Source organism: Molothrus aeneus, chromosome 1, assembly GCF_037042795.1.
Source record: "Molothrus aeneus isolate 106 chromosome 1, BPBGC_Maene_1.0, whole genome shotgun sequence".
Lineage (NCBI taxonomy): Eukaryota > Metazoa > Chordata > Aves > Passeriformes > Icteridae > Molothrus > Molothrus aeneus.
This window is the reverse complement of record NC_089646.1, coordinates 52,012,417-52,035,575: the sequence shown is the minus strand read 5'-3', so window position 1 is coordinate 52,035,575 and position 23,159 is coordinate 52,012,417. Positions and strand designations below refer to the sequence as shown.

General features: G+C 39.2%; 1 protein-coding gene across 3 annotated transcripts in view; it reads right to left on the bottom strand.

The window, feature by feature from the left end:
- Positions 1-23,159, bottom strand: part of TPK1 (thiamin pyrophosphokinase 1) — a 303,717-nt gene that overhangs the window by 104,181 nt on the left and 176,377 nt on the right. For all 3 annotated transcript variants that reach the window (XM_066557120.1, XM_066557121.1, XM_066557124.1), the window contains 2 exons: positions 19,135-19,230; positions 791-937 (listed from right to left, as the gene is read on the bottom strand). In XM_066557120.1, coding sequence (XP_066413217.1) covers positions 791-937; positions 19,135-19,230 — 243 coding nt within the window. The remainder of the gene's footprint in view (positions 1-790; positions 938-19,134; positions 19,231-23,159) is intronic.

Sequence of the window (23,159 nt, the reverse complement as noted above, 5' to 3'; positions counted from 1 at the left end):
CAAACTTACCTGTGAATGTTATTTATTTTAATAGAATAAGCCGTCCAAGAGAAACTGGGAAAGTTAGGCAAGCTTTTAGAAACCTTGCCAAAGGGAAAACATATTTTCAAAATAATAAATGAATCACTGTTAGAGAAAGGTGTTTGATGTTTAGATTTGCCTTTAATTTAAATCTCAGAAGCAGAAGATCAGCAAGATATTTTGTGCGTGTTGTTTTATGAATCAATAAATGCCATAACAGATCTGAAAATCCACAGAAATAACACATCTTAAATAAATTCCCTCGTTGATGCTAGATGGATTCCCATCATAATGAACTGTGCCACTCAGACTACATGCAAGCTCTGCTGATGTGTATGGCAGGAATTCCCTCATAAATCCTCTCACATCTTTTCTTTGTTCCTCTTATTGAAGACATCTGTATTGCTACTCAACATGTAAAAAGGTGTGTGCTAAATTTAGACTTACTGGAATCTAATTTAAAAGATTAATATTTTTTCCCATTTATAATAAATATTCTATATTTATCCAATTCAGTCTTCATACTTTCTGATTTTCTGGTTTCTCCCCTTTTAAACAAGTTTATTGTGAACAAATTAAACGTAAATTTTCCAAAGGAGGAATTCAGAGCCCATCATTTGCTGTCCACTTGCCTGCAATGTATTTTATATTTCAGCTCTGAGCCTACAGAACACAGCTGATAAAGCAAGCATTTAATGGTGCAAGACCTATGGTGTCAGCGTGGGTGAAAGGTCAGTTTTATTACGAAGTAACTTTTCACAATACTTACGGGTTGAAGCAGGTAAATCAGCGAGCACTCCTGGATAACTACCACTGGAGAAGGAGTGATATTTATTGCATGAAAAAGCGTTTCCACCGATGCCATTGTTTGGTCAAAGCGTCCTCCAAGTCCACCCAGAGCCACAATCACATCGACCTAAAAGACAGAACAAAAAGACTCACCAAGAAAAGTCTCAGGAGTGGTCTTTGGATGCTGAAAATCCACAATAAAATCATTTTGAGGGAAAAAAAACCCAACAAAACCCCCCAAAACTACTGACTATAGAAAAGCAAATGTCAAATACAGTTATTTACTCCCATTACCGATAAATACCGTTACGTGATTTTTAAGCTGAGTATTAAAGCACCATAAATCCATGGCCAACATGTGGCACTTTTTAAAAGATCATAACCATTCTCCCTAAAATACTGGCCAGTCTTTGAAGGTACTAACCTGCCTGTCCTGAATATATAGAATCTAGGATATATCATTCTACACGGAAGCTCCTTGGGTAAGCGTGGCATATCTGAGCACAGAACCCCCAGTTCTTTGCATCATTTCATTATTATACTCACAGTTCACAGAGCAAATAAAGGAAATAAACAGGTTAGGCCATTATGTGTCATTCTCATTCCTGCCATACAGCATTTCAATGAACAAGCAATACCACTCAAAGGCAGGCCCTGTTCAAGATTAAAAGTAGCACCGTATAGAAAGTTCTGCCCCAAGTGACTAGGACATCACCTCCCAGCTGTCAGGGACAGACAGCCACAGGAGCAGTCTCCAGTCCCAGTCACACAGAAAACACCTCTGACTGCTTCCAATATGCCATGCTCCTGTTCAATTCTCTCACACAGGTGTTCCAGACTCTGAACACTTCATTTCCTATAAGCAGAAAAGTAGTATTCAAAAGACTTGGTTAAGAGCTTTTAGGTACTTAAATAAAAGGTCACTGAGTGCAAAGTATTATTATTATTACTTCCATAATGAGGATCAGTTATGTTCAGCAATTGTATTTTATAGAGCTAATGCTAAGTCATATTTAGGGCCCTAAGACACTGCAGCTCTGAAGTCTTTAGAAGCTGCTTTGACAATGGCCATCTGGTTAAGTTTCCAACTTTCGAGAGCTTAAGTCTACGGTTTCTGTGATTAAATGAAATTTTACTCAACCCAAGAGCCACATAATGGTGCTCTGTGTATCTGGAATGATGTATTAATAGCATCAGCTTCTATTTTTATTACCACGTCTAGGGCTTTATGATTCTGTTGAATATTGTTTTGCATGAAAATTAGGGTCTTGAAGAGATACACCATCTTTCTCATCACCACCTGGAAAATTCTTCAGAGGCCAGAGTGGATCAATATAACACATTACACTAGCAGCAAACCCTGAAACAAAAAAACCTATCCTTGTACTGCTGACAGCATGTATTTTCTGTGCAGATTATGGATCACACAGGCCAAATGTACAACCAAGAGAATAGGGATGGTAAGAAAACCTACCTTTAAACAGAAGACAAAATAGCAAAAGGCAAAAAGCATGTGTTTCCAGCTAAGCCATAATACCATCATATATTTTCCCTTTTATTGATTCCACTTTAGAAACAAACTGCTTTTGTTCGACTGGTGATGACTGTGAGTTAAAAGGGTGGATTGATTCTCTGAAAATAATACTACTAATATGACACACCAACACCCATCAGCTCCCTACCAGACAGCCAGCAGTAAAATGCTCCTCTCCTTCCCCAAGAGAGGCCACGGAGAAAATCAGATTTACTAACCTGGAACCACACTGAACTTAAGGTGGCTTGACAAAGGATCAGCATCCACACGTATGTTGTTTTTCTACTAAGCAATGGGACTGAAGCTCAAATATTAGCCTAGATTAGTCTTCAAGAAACCAAGCAACTACTGTAATAGTTTCTTGGTGTATATATGCCTCACCATATATGAACAAGGTTTTTTTGGTTTTGATGATTGGTACCAATATAAAAGGTAGGAATAAAGGAGATACATAGCTCCTTTGGCTTGGAATTGAAATGATGCAATAACATTCTAGAGGTGTCTTCTTTCCTTTGTAAACCCTTTGTTATTACCACACGTGTGCTTCCCATGAAGTACAGTACCCAGATCAAGTTATGAAGTTCACAGAACCTCAGAGTTCTGTGGCAGAGACTGCCAGAGAGCTGCAAGTTGAAGAAAAACGTAGCAAAAGAACCACTTCTTCTATTTTCAAGTAATACAGAATCCTGCTCAAAGTCTTACTCCTTATTCAGTTGGAACAGTGCAGTCTTGTGGATTGGTTACCAAAAAGGAAGAAAATAAAACCAATACAGCATGGAGTGGAGGCGTGTTGAAAAGGCATTCATAAATCAGAGGTATGGGGTTGAGTTGTGTTGGGAGAAGGATAATAAAGATATCTGAAAAGGGAATGTATCTATTATTTAGGGTTTGCATGGATTGTGAAAATGAAAAACAAGCATGTGGCAGGTATGCAAACAAACCCAGCTGGAGTATGAGAGGAACAGACAAAGAGAAAAGCTAAAATTCTGCACTTCTATGACAGTTTACAGTACCACCTTTCACTGCATAATCTTGGCAGAAGTGACAGGAATCCAGACATCACAGGACTTTCAGAGCTTTTATTTGAAGGTCTAGGCATTCAGACTTTGTTTATTGAAAAAAAAACCAAAACACAAAAAGGCTAAGTGCAGCCAAAACCTCAAGAACCCTTTTATTCTAAAGCTATCACCTCTGCTAAAAAAAGAAAAACAACCTAAAAAACACAACACAAAAATCACAAACTAACAAAACAATCAGTTCAATCCCTGCAATCACTGCTCTTGTCACTCTACCAAGAACTTAAGAAAATGGATGTGCCATGAAAGCATGTACACAACTCTGTGTCATTCTAGAACCTAAGACAACGTGAATACCCAAGGACTGGTACATTTAGATATTCCCACAGTACAGAGAAGAAAGGCCATTCATTTTTGCACTATGCTTTCCTGCATACCACAGGCCACAGAATTAATCCTGTTACTGCTAGTGAGCCCAGCAGGCAACATTTGACTAACACTCTGTACTTCAATTGAAATCTCCATGCTTCACTTAAATGTTCCATCACCAGTCCCCTTACACAATTTGTTTTCACACTGTGTCATTCATTTCCTGGAAAAAAGGACATAAAATCATAAATAACTAGAGAGAACACCTTATATCATTGCAGGCACATTCTCTTGGGCTATCTATAATCTGAATAAAATGCACAGTATCTTTAAAGGCTATCAAGCTTTAACTTAGAAATAGTTGAAGATCTAAGTGTAGGATCTAGTCATCTTTAAAAGATACACCCAAATGTTAGTATGTCTTGAGAAAGTTTTAGAAGTCACTATCAAAGAGCAGGGCAGTTAAAAGGAGGAGAGCAGAGAGTAAAACTTTATGCTGGCAATTCAGGGACATATCTTTTTGTTCTCCTGCAAACTGTAATTTAGAGGGTGCAGTAACCAGGGGGAGCTGAGGCTCGCACCACATCAGAATGAAGTTGCTCAGGTTCCTGCTTCCACTCTCAGAGACCACTGAAATGGACAACCTGCTGTAAACTCTTTGCAGGCTTGCTAAATTAGACACTGTGAAAGCTGGCCCAGCTGACATTCCTCTTTCTAGTATAAATGGGCTAAATACAAAGAAGATTTTCACTTTATGACTGAGGAACATGCATTTAAGGACACAGGAAGCTGGGAACTGCCTGGAGTGGGTGAAGAGAGCAATACCTAGCTTTGCAATGACAGCATCACCATGACTTGTAAGAATGAAGTCCAATGCTCAAACTGACAGTAAATGATGCACACTCTTTTTAAAACCATGCTCATTATCTCTGATAAGAAATCCTCTCCCCAGGGAGAGGACAGACAACTCAAAGGACTTTCTTCCCCATGAGTTCACTTTTAGCCTGACAACTTGCAAACAAAAATGCCTAAGTCTCAGGGAGGTGGGCAGATGAAAGGAAACAAATTTACTAACAACAACCAGCAGCATTGAACGAACTGCAAAGAAGATCTCCCCTAAAGGAAAAAAAGAAGGCAAGAGTAATCAAGACCCTGTAAAAGTTCTGGAGTCATGACTAAACCTCCCCCTGCTCTGAGATCATGGAGACCACCCATTGCTAATATCCAAGATATTAGTATGCCAATTTCAGGTTAGATATCTGATTGGAACATAGTGGGTTATTAGCACCTTCTCACTTCGCTAAAATCCTTTCATCTCCACAGCCTTTCTTAATTTTCTAGAACTCATAAGATGATTTCTTTAATTTAATTTTTAAAGGAATATGACATAGACAACAAAATTATTGTAGTAATATACATAGCATATAGGAAGTTTATTATATGTTGAAATATAGATATATATATATATATATATACACACACATACATATAAGTATCTCGCGTTGAAAAACGAACAATCAAGCAGTAGTGTGAATGTTACATTTATTATTGCTTTATTGGTTTGTCACTTCATCAGTTTTGGGCAGTTTACAAGAAAAGCGTTTTCTTCTTCATTAGGCAATTTGTCAGCTCAGGATGTGGTTTAAGTTATTTTCTGGTCCTTGCATCAGCTTCAGTACCAAAGACTTAAAAACACACCAAGCACTTCCCTTGATAACAAATGGGCCAGAGTAGATTTTAACTCATTTGCCCATAGCGTGTGCCAGAGCTCTAGTGCTGGCCACATAAGTAATTTTTTATATCATCCTCAAAATTGCAATGTAAATTTTATGGACTACTAAAATCCCACAATCCAATGTTAAATATGTAGCAAGATATTGTTTGCTTGAGTGAACAATATACTGGCTCCCTAGCTCAGTGTTTTACATAAAAGGTATGGCATTCATTTCTGCAGAAATGAGATGCTGAACCACACAGCAGCATCTGAACTTTGCTCAGGTAGAATCCTCTTTACTTTAGCCAGAATTTTCTTGTTGCTTCAGTCATGTGACTCTTTCTGGGAACAAAAGCTCTCAGTCAAAGGCTACCATCCTGTCTGTGTACCTGAGATGATAACCTTCAGTCAGCTTCATCCTCACCTCACTGACTCCACTAATCTATATATTACATTGTTCCAGCTCCCTCACAAAGCATTTCTTGCTTTTTATCATCATTTTCTTACTGTTTCACCCAAGTGCTTTCTCTACTGGTAATGCTTTTTATTCGAATAATAGACTAATTCTCTCTGGTAATGACAATAAGTATGCAGACAGATTGCATTTGTCTGCTTAAAGCAAGAAACATGTATGATGGTAAGATGGAAATGAAAAAGATAATCTCAAAATCCAGAAACAGACTTGAGTTGCTGGAAACATTTTTTTAAGGTTGGTTTTACTATCGATTTGTGTTTACTTCTCTGGTTTAATAACTATTTCATTTTAAAAAATGAAGCTTTGGCTTTGCCCTCTTTTGCAGGTAAATGGAATGTCTGACAGTGTATATAACATAAGCCAGCATTAGTTTTGTGGAGCATGAATTTCATAACCATTGACTTAATTCTTTATTACTTAAAGAAACCTAATCAACAAAATCCTTGTGAACTGCTGGATTTGAAGCAATCTGAATTAGACTTCCTGCTTTCATTCTGAATATTTTTGTCTGACCTTGGTCAAACAATGCTCACTGTGCCTGAGGTAGGGAGGGGACACCAACAACTCCTGCTCTGCTACTGCTGGTCAACTGGAGCAAAGCTCTACAATTCTTTCTGTGTGTGAGAGCAGGGTCAGTGGAATTCCTTATTGCCTAAGATTTTCTGGTGAAGGGTTTGTCCGTACTCCTGACTGCTACCATGCTGTGCTGAGTAGGTAAAAGCTACACCTCTACGAGCATTTGTTTACTGATGCTTTGGAGGAAAACGTGTGCTGATTTTGATCCAGACACATTTATTTTGTGAATGAACAAGGATTCCAGGACTATCAATCATTTGTCTTCTGGAAAATCATAAAATCTTCTCATCTTTTAAAGCAGTATGATAAAAAATTCACAAGCTAACCTTTCTCTTCCCATAACTGAACTACTGTAATCCACAGTGCGCACTGTGGTATCACCACCATGGAAATGTGAAATCAATAACTAAACTGTCATATCCCTAAGAAACTAAGTCCTGGATTTGTATGAGGAGCAGTGCAAAAGGCTTTTGAAAGATTACACTAAAATGGTCAAGCAAATATCTTCCATGATCTAATAGCCACTTAATTCCAGCGCCAAAAGCTGTGTTTGGCACATGCTGTGGTTTTATTCATTCTGAATCCTGCCTCCAGGGGTTAAAATAAGAAATTAACTACAAACTCTCATCAATGAGCAATTCAAGGAAGGAAAAAAATCTTCTTCAAGAGAATCTGTTCATTGTGAGCTTTGTATCCCACATTTCTTTTAACTCTGTCTCTCAGTCTTTACGATAATAGCCTTTCTCCCCATCCCTCCAATACACTTCCATGTTGTCACAAGATGAGCAGGACAACACAAGCACAACCCACTGCTTCTCAGCCAGCAGGACCCCCACCGCCTGTGCTGATCCCTTATCCTGTGTGGATCCCACACTGTTGTATTGCACTAAATAGTTTATTTAGTTGTTGTTTTGCACTGGGTGATAGGAAATTTGTACTGAGTATGTTATGTCATGTGGATGGTTATTTCCCCTCCCCCATCACATGGTCTCTCCCTCATACACCCCCCTGCCAATACACCCTGGTGGTTGGTTCCCTGGTTACCCCTCCCCTCACCCCTCCCCAATGGTATCCCATTGTCTGCGGTCCTCTTTCCCCACCCCCATCCCCTGGGGTATAAAACTCCACTGCAAGGGTGCCACGCCCTCTTTTCTACTTGGGTGGTCGCTGCAACCAGCAGTGTCCTGTCCCAAGCCAATAAACAGGATACTCGTCCCCACGTGGAGAAGAGCGCTTCTCGTCCTTTATTTCTGTCTATGCAAGATCGTATGGGCTAGAGTCTGAGCTAGCTGGACTGGACTTATATAACAGCTCAGAGACACACGGACTCTTGCACCACACCCCTCAACAAGAGCCAGTCTGCAGCCCATGCTGGAGGTTAACCCAGTCCTGCAGCATCAACATGTGGGAAGGACATGGCACAGGGAAGAGGCTCTCAGTTGCAAAGCGTGTCTCTTCAAAGCTTCTATTGTTCCCCCAGTGGATATAAATCATGATCCAAACCAGGGAGCCTTGTCGTGGACTGTGGCTCCTGCTGCAGCCTGCTTGGCAGAGTCTTGTACAGGAAGGTCCCTGGCTACTCAGGACCTGATGGATCAGACACTGTAAGTTCTGCCTACTGGCCACAAACATGATCTATATCCTGTATCAGTGAGAGTCTGTGCACCTTTGCACATCTCCATGAGCCCTGACAACCTCCCTTTGATTTCCCTTAGAGCTCTGTGGTGGGTTAATCTCAGCTGGCTGCTTGGCATTCATCCAGCCTCTCTCACCCCCTCTCCTCAACAGGACAAGGTGAGAAAATGAGATGAGAAAGCTCATGGGTCAGGACAAGGACAGGGAAGTTGTTAATTATCAATTACCATCACAGGCAAAACAGACTTGACTTGGGGAAAATTAATTTAATTTACTGCCAATTAAAAATCAAATTAGAGAGGAAAAAAAATACAAAACTAAACCCACCTTTCCATCACCCACCTTTTTTACAGGCTCAGCTTCACTCCTTCATTCCTTACTCCTCTATCTCACCATTCCCCTGAGTGGCACAGGGAAAGAGGAGACTGTGGTCAGTTCATACCAGCTCCTCTCTGCTGCTCCTTCCTTCTCATGTTCTCCTACAGTTTATATATATAAATAGTATATATCTATATCTATCTATATATATACACTATATATATACACACACACTATATATAAATACTACATATATATATATAGATAGTTTATATATATATATATGTATATATGTATATATACACACACACGCACACAGATATACTTTTTTTTTTGTTTGTTTCATCTGAGTTAAGAGTAACGACTCAGGCACTTTCCCACTGTAACATTTAGCAGTGAAGTCTGTATAAAAGATGTCACAAGTAAGGCAGAGCTTTGGAGGACCTTCACTCTCCCACAGCAGCATCACAGAGGACATAACAGCCTGAGGCACTTGTGCCTAGCTAGGGTGAGGTGTTAGCTCTGCTATTTAAAATGTTTAAACTCAGGTTCACACAGGTCTGAAGATCTCCCAATAGGTCCCAACAGAACAGTAATATTTTCAGCTGGTCTGAACATTAATCTTCATGATGAACAAGGGAATAATAACCTGTCCTATTATACTCTAGAGACAAATAGAAGACCTGAAACTAAAGACGGAAATTTTTTCCTGTGTCTCTTAGGCCCCATTCTGGGAATGGTTCCTCTTTTGAGTGATTTCACTGAATACTTGGGCAGTACACAATGACATTTTTTTTCCTAAGGGAGTTCAGACTTGCAGAGAGAAGTCTTGAATTTATACATTTGTTTCAAAGAAGCTGGACATATTTTTATACTGAAGGAAGTACATTATGATCTGAATGTCAATTTTCCTCATCAGCGTAGTTTCAGTATTTATAGCTGGTAAGTTAAACATAGCCTGAGCAAATATACAATGTATTTTATTTTTCTACACTGTCCTCTAGACCCTATAAATTTAGCCACACACTTAAAAAGAAATGAAGCATGATTTCTTTAACTGGAGGCGCTTGTGAAGCTGTAAACCTTTTATGTTCACATTTAATTTGCAGAAAATATTGAGCTTTAATTGTTCAGTACTTAGTTGTTCAGTTGTTTAAAAAAGAAATTTGATGGGTTCTTTAGTCAAGCTGAAGAAACCATCCCCTGTCAGTGGCAAAGTAAAAGGCAGGTGACTTAATAAGGAATATCTCGAGCATCAGAACTAGCAAAGCCTGGTTGCCAGGGCAGCTCTGCTATGAAGACCCTTAAAGTCCCTATCTTTGTTGAGCTGCCTTATTTTACTGTGGGAATACTGTAGGGGCCTTTCATATGTTACCAGGCTGCCTCATTTTCTCAATATTTTTAAGAGTTAAATTACTATACACCCCTCTGCCCCTTCTTGAACAGCACTGGTATCAGCAAAGAGGTGCAGAGTTAAATGTCAGGAAAAGCCAAAGGACTGCAGAAAACAATGAGGCCTCAGGCTAAAACATTTATGTGTAGCACCAGCCACACACTTTTACTTCCCAATGGTTTTAATACCTTCCTCTCCCCTCTGTGCCAATACTCCTTTCTAGGTAAGGAAAGGAAAAGAAAAGAAGAGGAAGAGCCACCACCGCTTCCAAAGCTTTTACCAATATTACAATTTCACTGTTTCTCTAGGCTGTTCAAAGGCCATACAACATTATAAAAAGAGGGAATATGTAATGGCAAAAAAACCCTAAATAATCCAAAACCAGTAAGGAAGAATTCTGATATACATTACTTAGGTTAAATAAGTTATTTGAATAGCCATTTATTTGAATATAGGATAAAAAAAGAAGCCACATAAAAAGTTAATTTGTTGATTGATTCACCCTCTGCTTTAAGGACCAGATCACTTTCATGAAGTTATGAAAGTGTGCTCTCTAAAGCCAGTGTTTCCTATACTCAGGAATGTAGAAAACTGCTAGAAGTTTTTATGAAACTATCTCTGCAACAGCCAAAACACCTGTCATTCTCGACAGGCATCTCAATTTAGTAAAAAGAAACCAATTTGAGTTGTAAAAAATGCTCTATTATAATCTGCAGTTAAAAATGATCATATTAGCTCAAATTTCTTAATATGCTTAACAATAAACTTACATTCCATTAACTAAACAGAATCTAATAAAAACAGTTGTAACTTATGGGAGATTTCATTACACCACAGCATTCATGTGTCAAGCAAAGAAAAAGCCAAACCCAAGTTATTTATGAAAATCTCAGGCAACAACTTGAGGTCTCAGTCCTTGAATTGCAAAAAAATTGCTGGTGTCAAAAGACGTGGCTGTTCAAGATCTCCCCCTACAATATCCATGATCACGACCGTGCCCATGCAAGTATGACAGTCTTTTGAGGATAATGATATGTCCTTGTAGCCCAACCACTTTCCCAGCATGGGGGCAGTTAGATCAGCAATAGCTGCTCTCAGGGAAGCTGTGCTCCTGCAAAGCAGAAGGGGCTGAAAGGGGGAGGAGAATCACATCTCCTATGAGAAAGTTACAAACAGAGCAAAATTGGTGGTTGCAAAGGGAACAGTACATTGCCTGTAGTAACCACACGCTTTCTGCTTCAAACATATTTAGCCTTTAACTAAGTTGAGAGAACAGTTGCTAGCTTCCTCATTAGCTTCTGCAGTCTGGTTAATGAGCATATCCTTGATCTCTTGAATCCCTTGAACTGCCTAAATAAACAGTATTTTTCCCCTTGCTCTTACTCTCCCCAAAGCTTGATATGGGATCTAACTTTTTTAAACAAACAAACTGAAATCAATGTGTTCTCCAGAATCACTGCCCTGTTTATGTCTTAAAAAATTATAACCATAGGTCCAATACAAGTCCCAGTAGAGCATACAAGGATTACATCAGAAAATTTCTTGGTATGTGATCCACTGTGTTCTTGCAGACACCCATACTGCATAAAATTATTTGAAGGCAAAGATACTCAGTGTGTCTTGATGCTCACAGCTATAGAGGAACAGGAAGACACTTTACATATTAGGGTTTCTCTTTGGGAACTGGCAAGTTCTGATATCCCGTATTATAAGAAATGGATTTTGCCATCCCTTTACAATGGGAAGCATTAAAATAATTCAGCAGTGGGAAAGATGGATTAGATACTGCATTCCTTGAAGGCAGACTTGGACCGTAAGAGTTAAAATAGTCTTCAAGGATATATCTGATGCCCTGTCATGGTTTGACACTGGCACAATGCCAGTGCCTCCATGAGAATACTCTCTTCCTGGTTTCTGCTGTGAGATGTGACCAGGAATAAGCAAAGCAGGCTCCCACTTAGGAAAAAAAAAATATTAACTAAACTACAAGGGAAAGGGGAAAAAAAGAAACACACAAGGAAAATGAAAACTTCACAAATACATCTCCTCATCCTCCCCACCAAATTCCCAATACAATACATCCCCCAAATCATCGACTCTCAGTCCGGCACCACCCTTCAGAATACTCAATCCTCAGTTCATCAAGAGGAGAAAGAGTCCTTCTTGTGCCAATGGCGACCTCTTCCTTTCATGTCCAGCGCTCTCACCACTGAGCACAGACCAGAGCTGCTTCTAGGGTCGACTTTTAAGGATACTTCATCCCACTCCAAAAAGGCACAGTCTCAACTTTCTGTCCCCCCCATATTTTTCACCCCCTGGGGCTGAGGGGTACCCACACTGAACCCTCTTGGTCCTGAGGCATTGCCTCCCCCTAGAATGCAGTCTCTGTATCACAAGGAACATGGCTCTGTCCATGGCTACACAAAAAGAGTCCAGCAAAAGCCACTCCATCATCTCTTCCACCTGAGTTCTTCTCTATTTCTCTCGTGGCCCATTTCCTCTTATCTCTATCTCTCTTCTCATTCAGCTCCAGGAGGATTAGCAACTGTAAGGTTTCCATCATCCAAGAAAAGGGTTAAAAATCTGAGGCTCTGTCTGTCCAGAACTCCCACGGCTGCCCAGCTGGGCACCTTCTAGCCGCACCCCCCTTCTCCTTCTCGGCTGGCCACTATTACACTATTAAATTTCAAGGTAGCACAGGCACAGGCTCTCTCTCTGTCTCTCCTGGGGGGAAGGGGTGGCTGCCCGATGCCTCTCAGTGCTCCTCCACCCTTCCATCCTGCAGGGCCCTTCCCCTCCCTTCTGTCCAGGCCTGGCCTACCTCACCCGGCCCCATGGCTGCCCCTGCCCCGCCCAGCCCACAGCCGGGCAGGGCAGCTCTGAACCTTTCACTGACCTGAACCCAAGAGAGCCTCCCTGGGGAGAGCCCTTCTTTAACCCCGTGTGCTCAGAGGCAGATCCAATGTCCCAATGGCCTCATTAGGTGCCAATATTAAAATCTGAGCATCCATTGGCCTAACCACAGCATCCCAGAAAACATATTTCCTGTCAAACCACCACACGCCCTAAAGGAGGGATTTACTGCTGTTGAAAAGTATTATGAAATTCTGCATTTTAGAAGTGGAATTAGCAGGAAACACTTCAGATTCATTTGTTTCTTTTGGACAGGAAAGGTTTATGAAGAAGATTACTATTAATAACTCATGAAAAATCTTTTGATGCAACACTTGACAGAATAAGAACCTTTTCATTACACATATTTAACTTCCCCTAAAATATATCTCATTTGCATTTTTATTCTCCTGTGAAGCATTAAGAAGAAAAACTCAGAAGTGCCACCAAAAGAGAACAGGTTTATTCTCAGCCCTTCCTTCTAGATAGGATTTGGCAATAAATCCACAAGCTTCAGTGTCCTTATGGTCCTTCAGGTCCAGTGGTGAGGCACTGGGACCGGTTCCAGGGAAAAGTTAGGGATGCCCCATCCTTGGAAGTGCTCCAGGCCAGGCTGGATGGGACCCTGAGTAGTCTGGTCTAGCTGAAGGTGTCCCTGCCTGTGGCTGTGGGTTGGAACTAAATGATCCTTAAGATACCTTCTCACCCAAAACATCCTGTGATTCTGTGATTCTTACAAAAGCTTCACATTTCAGCTTCATGTCAGCTTTGGGATTTTCCAGTCTGCCTCTCCCCCCAAGTCTGGTATTTTTGTAACTTCCCTGTTCTCAAATCCTGGTAACAGACTATCCTCATTCCTCATCTTTGCTTTAAGAGCCATTCCCACTACTCTTCTGGATACCCAAAAGTCTTCAGAAATGAAAACAAGTAGTGTTCCATCTTGAAATTACCAGCTACCAACATGAGCAGCAAAATTATGATTTATTCAGGAAAGGAAACTGATCTATTTGCTGCTAAAAAAGCCACATATCAGGAATAACCTCAGCTGGTAGCCAAAACCAAAACTAAACCAAATAGAGCCCAGTATTTCAATAATTATACCTTTTCTCTGTGGGACTTGTCTTTATGTAAAAAATTACTCTCTTTTAAAATAACATCTGATTTTTGTTTTAGGGTACTTTGGGTTTTCCTTCAGGGCCTTTTTTCCTCATATAAAGACAAACCAAAGAGGGCTTAGTAGGGTGTTTGAACACTGCATAGCTGAAGGTGATACATAAACATCACTGTCTTCTCTTTGGTACTTTATAAACACAGGACTTCACTAACTTGTTTAGCCTTGCTCAATATAAAAGAAAATGGACTGATTTGACACTTTTTTTAAAAGTAGAAAGGGAAGAAGGCTTGCATTCACTTAAAAGAATTAATACCCTAGACTGCTGACTGATTGAACCTCTGAAGCGTGATTTTAAAATGGAAATGTTAGTAGAGTATCCCTTTATTGCCAAGGGTTTTTAGGAAGAGTTGGTTTGGATATTTTCCCTTTTTCATACTGACACTGGTGCTTTTATCAATTTAAACACACTAACATTAAACCACTAAAAGGCGTGTGGGTTTCAATAAAACTCATTTTTTATATCTTCAGCCCATATAACCAAATGAGCTGCTTTAACTTTTTTTAAACAGAAAAGATAATAAAGCCAAATTAAAAGTCCCAGAGCTTAGTTTTAAGACTAAATTGTATTTTAGATGAAACAGTTAAGGAAAGTACAGTTTGTAACTCTGAGATAAAGATAATGGCTTAAATCTATCTTTATATTATGAGTATTCTTCTTCGAGCTGCAAAATTGATAAACACCCTCTCAGTTCTCACTGGCATTAGCTGCTACAAGCTGAGACCTGAGATGCTGTTATTGAAAGAGCATTTGATGAATATTGGGAATTGGAGGATCTTTCCCAAGTATACCACTAGCATGCTGGTAGGCTGTGGACAAAGTGCTTTTGTACTTCTCCTTTCCAATCTGCAAATCAAAGATAATAGCACACACTTCTAATGCAAGATCTGTTGATCCCTAAATAACAGTTATTGTAAGCTTGCCTATCATTTTGCCTGTTCAGTTGGTTTCTTGAAATAGCTTATGTTAAGATGAGAGAAAATTAAGAACAGAAAGTAGTACCAGACAGACATAAGTTTATTTGAAGGTCTTGTAATGAAGAAAGGAAAGCACTCACATAACTACAGAATGAAAAAAATAGTGATTAAAGCAGTAAAGCAAAATGTGCACACCTAATAGACCATAAACAATGTGAAAGACACACACAGCAGCAATAAAGACAGAGTTATTAAGACATTTAAAAAGCACCAATTAGGGCCAGGAAGGAACACTACCAGAAAAGATGTGCATTTATATACATACTTGCATGTGCATGTGTGTGCATAAATACTCACAGTCATGCAGAAAGAGAAAGAAAAATATCTAAGAGCCTTTAGGTTGGAAAGAAACTTCAGGAGTCAAATTCTTCTGGTCTTACTTCATTGTTTCACCCATCCAATAGAAATGCAATTCACAAATGAATTAGGGCTGTGGAGAGGGAAGATTGAGACTGATTCTAGCTTGCACATATGCAGGGTACTGCCTTTTCTAAAATTCACTGCAGTATGTAATTATATATACATATAATTAGGTGACTTAGACCTCACAAAATAACTGCAATGCTGCTTTCTGCATGACTTGGCTTTGCAACCAAAATATGCAATGTAAATCAGAAAATAATTACCCTGAGGATTCAGAAACTATTCTAAGAGTGTTTATTTGAAAAATAAGGAAAAAGCAGTCATGAATCATGAATTTGGCTAATTATTCCAGAAGACAGAATTCCTGCTCTTTATGTTGAGCAAGTTCAAAAACTAACAAGGTATTTTTTCTCCCTGATTTGCATCTCAGCTGACCATCAACTCTAGCTACATATTTCCTTGTGGTAAAGAAATTTCTAAGGCTCTTATCAAACTAACTACCAGTAAAAATCTAAGCTTTTTTTGCATCCTTCTTTACAAGTAGGGGCACTGAGTGTCTACCTCACCTGCATTCTCACTCAGCTGACCTCCAAGAAAACTGTTTGACACAGTTGTCTTTCAATATGTTATTCCTCTATTCAAAAGTTATTTCTTCAGAAGCTATTTGGATGAACAGGAAGAAAGAAAAGGAGGAGGATAAAGGCACAGAGACATAGAAAGTAAATTACACAAACCTAATCCCTTCGGAACAAAATATCATCTGCATATGTTCAAGTGAGCTCAAAAACCTCCATGACATAGAACTTCCATAGAGGTGACTGATAAATCAGAGCAGAAATTTTAATCCATTCATTATAGCAGGTAAATGCTAATTTATTCTCTGACCAATGGAGGGAGGCCTGTTTTAAACACCTCAGCTACTCGCACTTGAATTTCATCCAGACAAACTACCTTGTGGGATTGTGGATCCAAGGTATGCACTGAATGCAATTAACTTCCCAGCTTAACATATTGCTACTCAGAAATAGCAGCAAACACAGCAGGACTGTGGCATCAATTTTTTAAAGATACTAAAGAGATACCTTCCTTGTTTCGTAACTTCAACTATAAATCACATGAAAACAAATTTGTAGTGTCTCTTTGTCTTATTCCTCTTTGACAAGTGCTTTAAATAGAGTGGGGAAAAAAACAAAAACAAAACTGGAGACAAACATATTTTTTCTGGCACCAGGAAGACATATTCCACTTAGTTAATACTCTCTGCTAAAGAAAAAGCTTTTATGACATTTTGCAGAAGGAAGATAACTCCACTTTGTGACATGCAAGTTTGTCCTTGAGTTCAAAAAACACAAATGCAGATGAAGAACCCCTTCTGTATCCACTTCTAATTTTCAGACCCTGGACTGCCTTTTCTTCTCAGCTGTGTGTGTACCTCTCAGGTGACCACAGAATTCAACAGCAGCTTTCTTTGCTGAAAATATTTGCATTCTCCTCAAAGATTTTAGGTCTATGGCCGGAACAGTCTGTTGTCATACCTCTTGACATTTTTTATGGCAGAATTGTTACCCATAAAGAAACCTAAATTAAGTGCAAATTTAGGTATTTAAAGAGGCTAGAGTTTCAGAAGAGCCAAGAGGTTGCATGCATAAACTGAGGCCAGTGTATTTTGCAAGCGCTCAGAATCTCTGTGTCATTCAGGGACCAGACATCAAGTTACTCTCTGCATCATCAGAACATTCTGAAGAACCATCAAACCTCCTACTAAAGAATTACAACCAATACTTCTGAACAAATGGCAAATTAGAAACTGAACTAATAATTTATAGAATTATGATACAGTTTAGTCTTACATTTGCTTAAGTTTCACATTTTATCTCCCTAAGTGGAGTCAACGACTTCTTCAAATTCCTTACTCAGAGAATGCAGAAGAGCAGAAGCAGAAATGCATTATGCTTTATCTAGAGTGCATGAATAAGATAGCATCTTATTATGTTTTATGGAACAGGCACAGCAAACAAGAAGTAGCTAGCATTTAATGAACATGGTGCTTCATTTTAGAAAATTTATCTGTGTTACTTCTTTCACCTCCGAAGAACTCAGATTGTATTTAAAGCACATCTCTTATTGTATGTAACACCATACAATTATAACGGAACTGAAATTTTAGATTTAGTGCATTGGCATGAACACTGCACAATTGCTGCAATTACACTCAGGCTTGTACTTTAAAAAATATCCTCAAAGATCACAATGTGGTTTCCTTTAGTCAATTAAACACAGCTTTACTGTGAGAGTGATCACAGAACTCTAACTTTTACAAATAGACTACTTATTGTTTAAACACACCTGCTGTAGCTGTCATATTCCCATTGCTCTCATTTTAACCACACATTGATTATTCATCATAAAACCTCTTGTAACAGCTTAAAAAAATTTGCTCTCTAGTAATAGCTGGGATTGAACTGAATCCAAGAAGTGTTTAAGTTCTTCTTCATTGAAAGGGCATTTCTATTAGGAGGAAAGCACCTTACTTGCCAAATTCAAAACAAATCCTAGGCATAGGTGGCTCATCTGTTCCAATGGCACTCATTACCATTCCTGTCCTAGATGCAAAGACACATCTCTGAGCTCTCATGATGAAAAATTATAGGGGGAAAGAAAATAAACTGTTTTATAAAGAGTTTCCTGGCTCAAAGCCAGACAGTAAGACAAGTGTATGGTGAAACCATCCCATCTCTGTCTATACTGATGGAGAAAAAAACCCCTGATGAACAACAGCATTTTATTGAGATGCAATTGCAGATGGGTATTCTGTGACAGCACTCCAAAGTGTCCCACGGACATTTGTTGTCTTTAGAAGAACAAGAAGTTTTAAAGCAGCTTAAGCAAAAACTGGTGAATTTTTTATCAGCCTGGAGTGAGGAGGGAAGAAGGAGAGAAGGGTATAGGCATTTCAATCCCCTGCTGCTTTGTTGGAGAATGGTGATCTCAGGAAATTGACAACCTTCTTATCCTGCTACAATGAAAATGGGAAAAGAGGTTTACACATCCCTTTCCATGTTGTGCTATTGTTTTAATTTTCTTACAGGCCTCTTGTCCTCACTGTGGGTGAAGGATGCAGCAGCTGCTCCCTCTCTTCACTCATACATGAAGAGCAGAAGAGAGAGGTCAGCTCTTATGAATCACTATTCCATTGAGAGGAAAGGGCAGCAATCCCAAGAGCTCATCTGCCGTTGACTCATCACATTTGAAAATTCCCAAGGAATTTCACCTGTGTATCTCAGAGACAAAACAAGGGGGCCTCCTGTGGAAGGGGAGAGGGAATGTTGACTCCCTTGCCTTTCCCATGAAAAGAGATGGACAATTCCATATGGCTTCTTTTAAGTTTAGTGCACTGGTTGCTCTGCAAAGTCTGCCTTTGATTCCAAGGGAACATTTTGCAGAAGGAAGTATTGCTTACCATTTGTAATGTTGGTATGACAAGATTTCCCCTCTCCATTTCACCCTTGAAAGGTTAGAGAAAGGGGAATGAACATGAACATCAAGACTTAGTGTGCCAAGACTTGAAAATATATTTACATGCCAAAGTGGAACTCTTGCTTTGAACACCAGCCACAACAGTCTTCTGCACTTTGGGTAGTTCATTAACAGAAATCAATACAAGCTGCCTTTTAAGAAAGCTAACACTTGTTCATCGACACACTTTGTAATTCCTTTTAGCAGAAGCATCAATGCTTACAAATGTGCAGTAAATTATGGCAAAACTACAGGATGTCAAGGCTATGGAAAATAGTTTCATTTCAGTGCAAACTTGAAAGATTAACCTAAATACAATGAGAAAAAGAGTAATTACTAAGAAACACAGAAAGAAAAAAAAGTGTTGTCTTTACCTGGAGGCCCTTCTTCTCTATCTTTTTCTGGAGTATCTGAAGGCACTTGGTGAAATCTGTGAGGTCCTGATCCATGGTCTCAATTAACTCACATCCCTAGTGAAGAAGCAACAAAACAGAGAGAGAAAAAAAAGTCAGTAATTTTTCAAATTTAAGAACTAATGACATCTTTGGTGAAATTAACTGCAGACAACCACTCAGAGTCTCTGCATGGAGATGCAGGATTAAGCAAAAGACCCTTACAGAGCCCAGTAACTGTAGGTCCCAGTTCAACTAGTTATTATGAACCAGCAGCTTGATAGGTCCAGGAGTATATACTCAAAGCCATTTGAGTACATCTGTGAATTTGGATAAGTATGTTTTACAGTGGTCTGCTGGATGGACAAATTCTGGTGTAGTGAGCCCTGGGTGATTGGTAATTTTCAGGAAAATGACTGTCCTCTCTGGTGCTGCACTTACTATGTCTCTGCTACATACATTCAAACCTGTATAAATGTGAGCACACAGAAGTGTTCAAGCACCCCAGAAACAGTGCAGTTGTACTGCAGTCAATTTGGAGTGGTTCAACAACAATTTCCTTGCACTGGGGTATTATGGCTGAGAACATGTTAGAGAAGAGCAGGAGTTCAGATTTCTTAACTGAAAGCTAAGGCAATTCCTAAGCCTCTGATAAAAAGCTGAGTCAGGAGAAGGGAAGTGTATCTACCTCATAAAGTCACTATTCAAAGAGGTTTAAGGAATAAAAAATATCTAATACGGCATTATGAATTAAAATTAGAATCATACACATTTGATTTAGACTTTCCCTCTCCTACTACTTCAAGGTTCTCTTAAAAGCCTCCTAGCTTTGTCTTACTTGACAGATTTTATGTTTCTGCTATACACAATAACAACTGATAAGAGAAAAGCATTCAGAATACAGAATCTTTGTATGTGTGCCTCTGTGTATAAAGTACATCACTCTGTTACATCAGAAAAAAACCCAAACAACAAAGCCAACATAAAAATGTTAAAGTTGCCTTTACCTTGGTGATAAAAATAAAGGTAGAGAAGACAAAATTTCCAAGATTAGCGAAGGCACCGAATTTAGTGAATATCATGCAACAAAGTAACAAGCCTCCAATAGGAAGACACACTATCACTGAAATGCTTTCCCACACAGCCAGAATGCATATAAAACCAAATAAAATCATCAGGCAGTTGGAGATTAGGATAAAGTAGAAGAGAAAAGTGAAAAGATAATAACAGGTTTTTTATTACACTTCTCAAAAACTTCTGAAAGAAAGCTGGTCAAAAGTAGCAGCCTCTTTCTGCGACCTGATATTGCTCTAAATATTTTTTCAAGTAGTAATAATAGGTTTGCCAAGATGAAGCATCATGTAGCTGCAGCAGCACATGTAATCAGAGACCTCCATTGCAGAAGTGATGCTGCTTCCCCTGCAAAGTGGTGAGGGAAAAGGTACGTGGATTCTGCACTCAGTGCTAAGCACAAAACTATTTGAAAAGCTGCCATAGCTTCACTTTTCTCTAGAAAAGACCAAAAATGTAAAATTGGCAGGGGAGGGACATGACACAGGCCATCTGGAGCCCATAATGAACATGTGAGTTTGGCAACAGCAGCCAGAGATACCCAGGGAGCCCAGGAAAGGTAGAGGGTTGTTCAGTCCCACACAGGAAAGCTCAGTCAGATCTGAAAACCACTGAAGGGAACTTGTTTATCAAAGGTACTCTAAATGAAAAGGTGTCCCATTCACTAAGAATGGGGTGCTCTCAGACAGTCTTGATATCAGCACTGATAGTGGGAAGAGAGACCAAGCTGTGAGAAACCATAAACAGACAGGACCTCAGTATTTCTCAGACAGCTTCTGAGCAGCTTGAGAACATGACAGATGAAGACTAAATCAGCAGCAGGGACAGCTACTGCTGAGTATGGGAGAAGACACAACCTCAGCTGCCAGCTCTTAAATTAGCAGTAGAGAAGTCAAGCCTTTTATCTTTTGCCAGGGCCATTCCTTGGCTTCACAGCATTGGCAGAAGTAAGCATTTTCTAGATACCAATTTATGAATGAAAAATTTAATCCCCACTCTCCCTTAGCAAAATACTCCTTCCTCCAGGCATTAACAAATTAACAAACCTGATCTTGAACAGTTAGGTTTGTCAGCAGAAGGTAGGCTGCAATTCTACTTTCCACATAAGGAATATCAAGGTGTCTGGGTTTTTTTTTTGGTTGGGGTTTTTTTGGGTTGTTTGTTTTTTTTCTTTTTTTTTTTTTTGTGGTTTTTCTTTTTGTGTTTTTTTTTTTTTTTTTAATGATGTCCTACAACACTTTAAACTATGACTTATTATTTTATGCCACTACTAGAAACATTACTCTTAAGTTTAATTCTTGCCTAGCATCTCAGGATGTTCTTTGACAAAAAATTATTCTAGAGGAACTGCAAGGCACTACCAAGGCAAGATAACATTAGCATAGTGATTGGAGGGCACTGAAGGTCATTCTGCTCCCAGAGAAAACTCTGCTGCACCATGCATAGACAACGTATGTCCTGCTACTGTCTTCTGTGCAAATTCACAATAAAAGGCCTCAAACACCTAACACTGGAATGCAGTGTGAATATGTGAATGGGATGTCAGATGCACTATTCATTAAAGGCAGTACCTGTGAGTACAGTAAGAGCTGGTGCTTGTAAGTGCCTAGAGCTGTTTACTCACTACATTACTCACCCATACCTTTAATGCTTTACACAAGTACTGCTATAGGTCATCATGTCAAAAAATGTTGATAGAGTGCTACCATTAAAGACACCACTTTCTTCAAATTAAACTGTAATTTCTCATTCTCTTTCCACATCAGATAGCCAGTTGTAGAATTGTAGAGATTTTAGTACTGCTCCTTTTGCCACAATGTCAAAGAGACTGGTATGGTTAGATTGAACAGGGGAGGGGAAAAGCAGCAGAACTGGATCCTCCATCCTCTTTACAGTCTTGCTGAAATTAATGCCTGTGCAGTTCATGTTTGCTGATGGTATAAGAGCCTCAGATAAATCTGCTGCTCCTGACACACCAAGTCCAATATTTTATGCCATAGAATTGGATGACAATTGTAATGCAGTTCCTTTTAACCTTCACTGCATTATTCTGGAATGACAAAAATCTTCAAGACAGAGGTATCCAATGCAGTCAGAGTTTAATGAAAGGACAGTATAGCAACACAAGATAGGCAATAACACATGTAGTTTTATAGATACCCGCTCAACTTAATGACATTAACCTTTGGTAAGAAAGTTTAAAAGCCAAACAAATTTAACATTAGGAAAGGTTAGAAAAATCAATAGCACACAGCAGGAAAGAAAACAATAGATTTCATCTGATGATGATACAGCTTTGGTGAATGATAGGATGAGACATGAGTATGAGTATGAGGCTTTTGCTGTCCTGTCATATTATAGCAGCTATGGGAGGCACTTTGCTAAAGAAGGAGTGTGTCAGACACACTTAATAGGACTGTTGAACCCTATATTTCAGACAGACACTGAATTCAGAGAGGCACTGAAATGTCAATCTGAACATCTCGGCATTTCCCCATTTTAAGAAATGTTACAAATCACAGGACATTGTGTGTTTGCAGAAAGCAGTGTGTAGTTGCCCATTCTCCCATGTTCTTCTTAATCTTTTATTAAGAGAATGTAATGTTTTTTTTTTCTTTCTGTAACCTTTTTGAGTAAGGGAACATAATTAGAACAGAATACATAAAATATCCTAATGTGTACTCTATCTCCCAGGTCTTCCTATGGCAAACCATTTAACACTATCTTTTGAAACCTGTATCTGGCTGTGCTCAGTGGGTGCACCAGTGACATTCAGTTCAGTCTTTTAACAATACTTGAGCACAGAGGCTCAACTTAGAGCTATCAAACTCAAACAGATGTGCTAATGTATAGTGCTAATGCCACACATCCTCAAGAAAAACAAGGAGAAAGGAGACAGCCTGTAGATTCTCTCAAAATCACAGCACTGACAAATA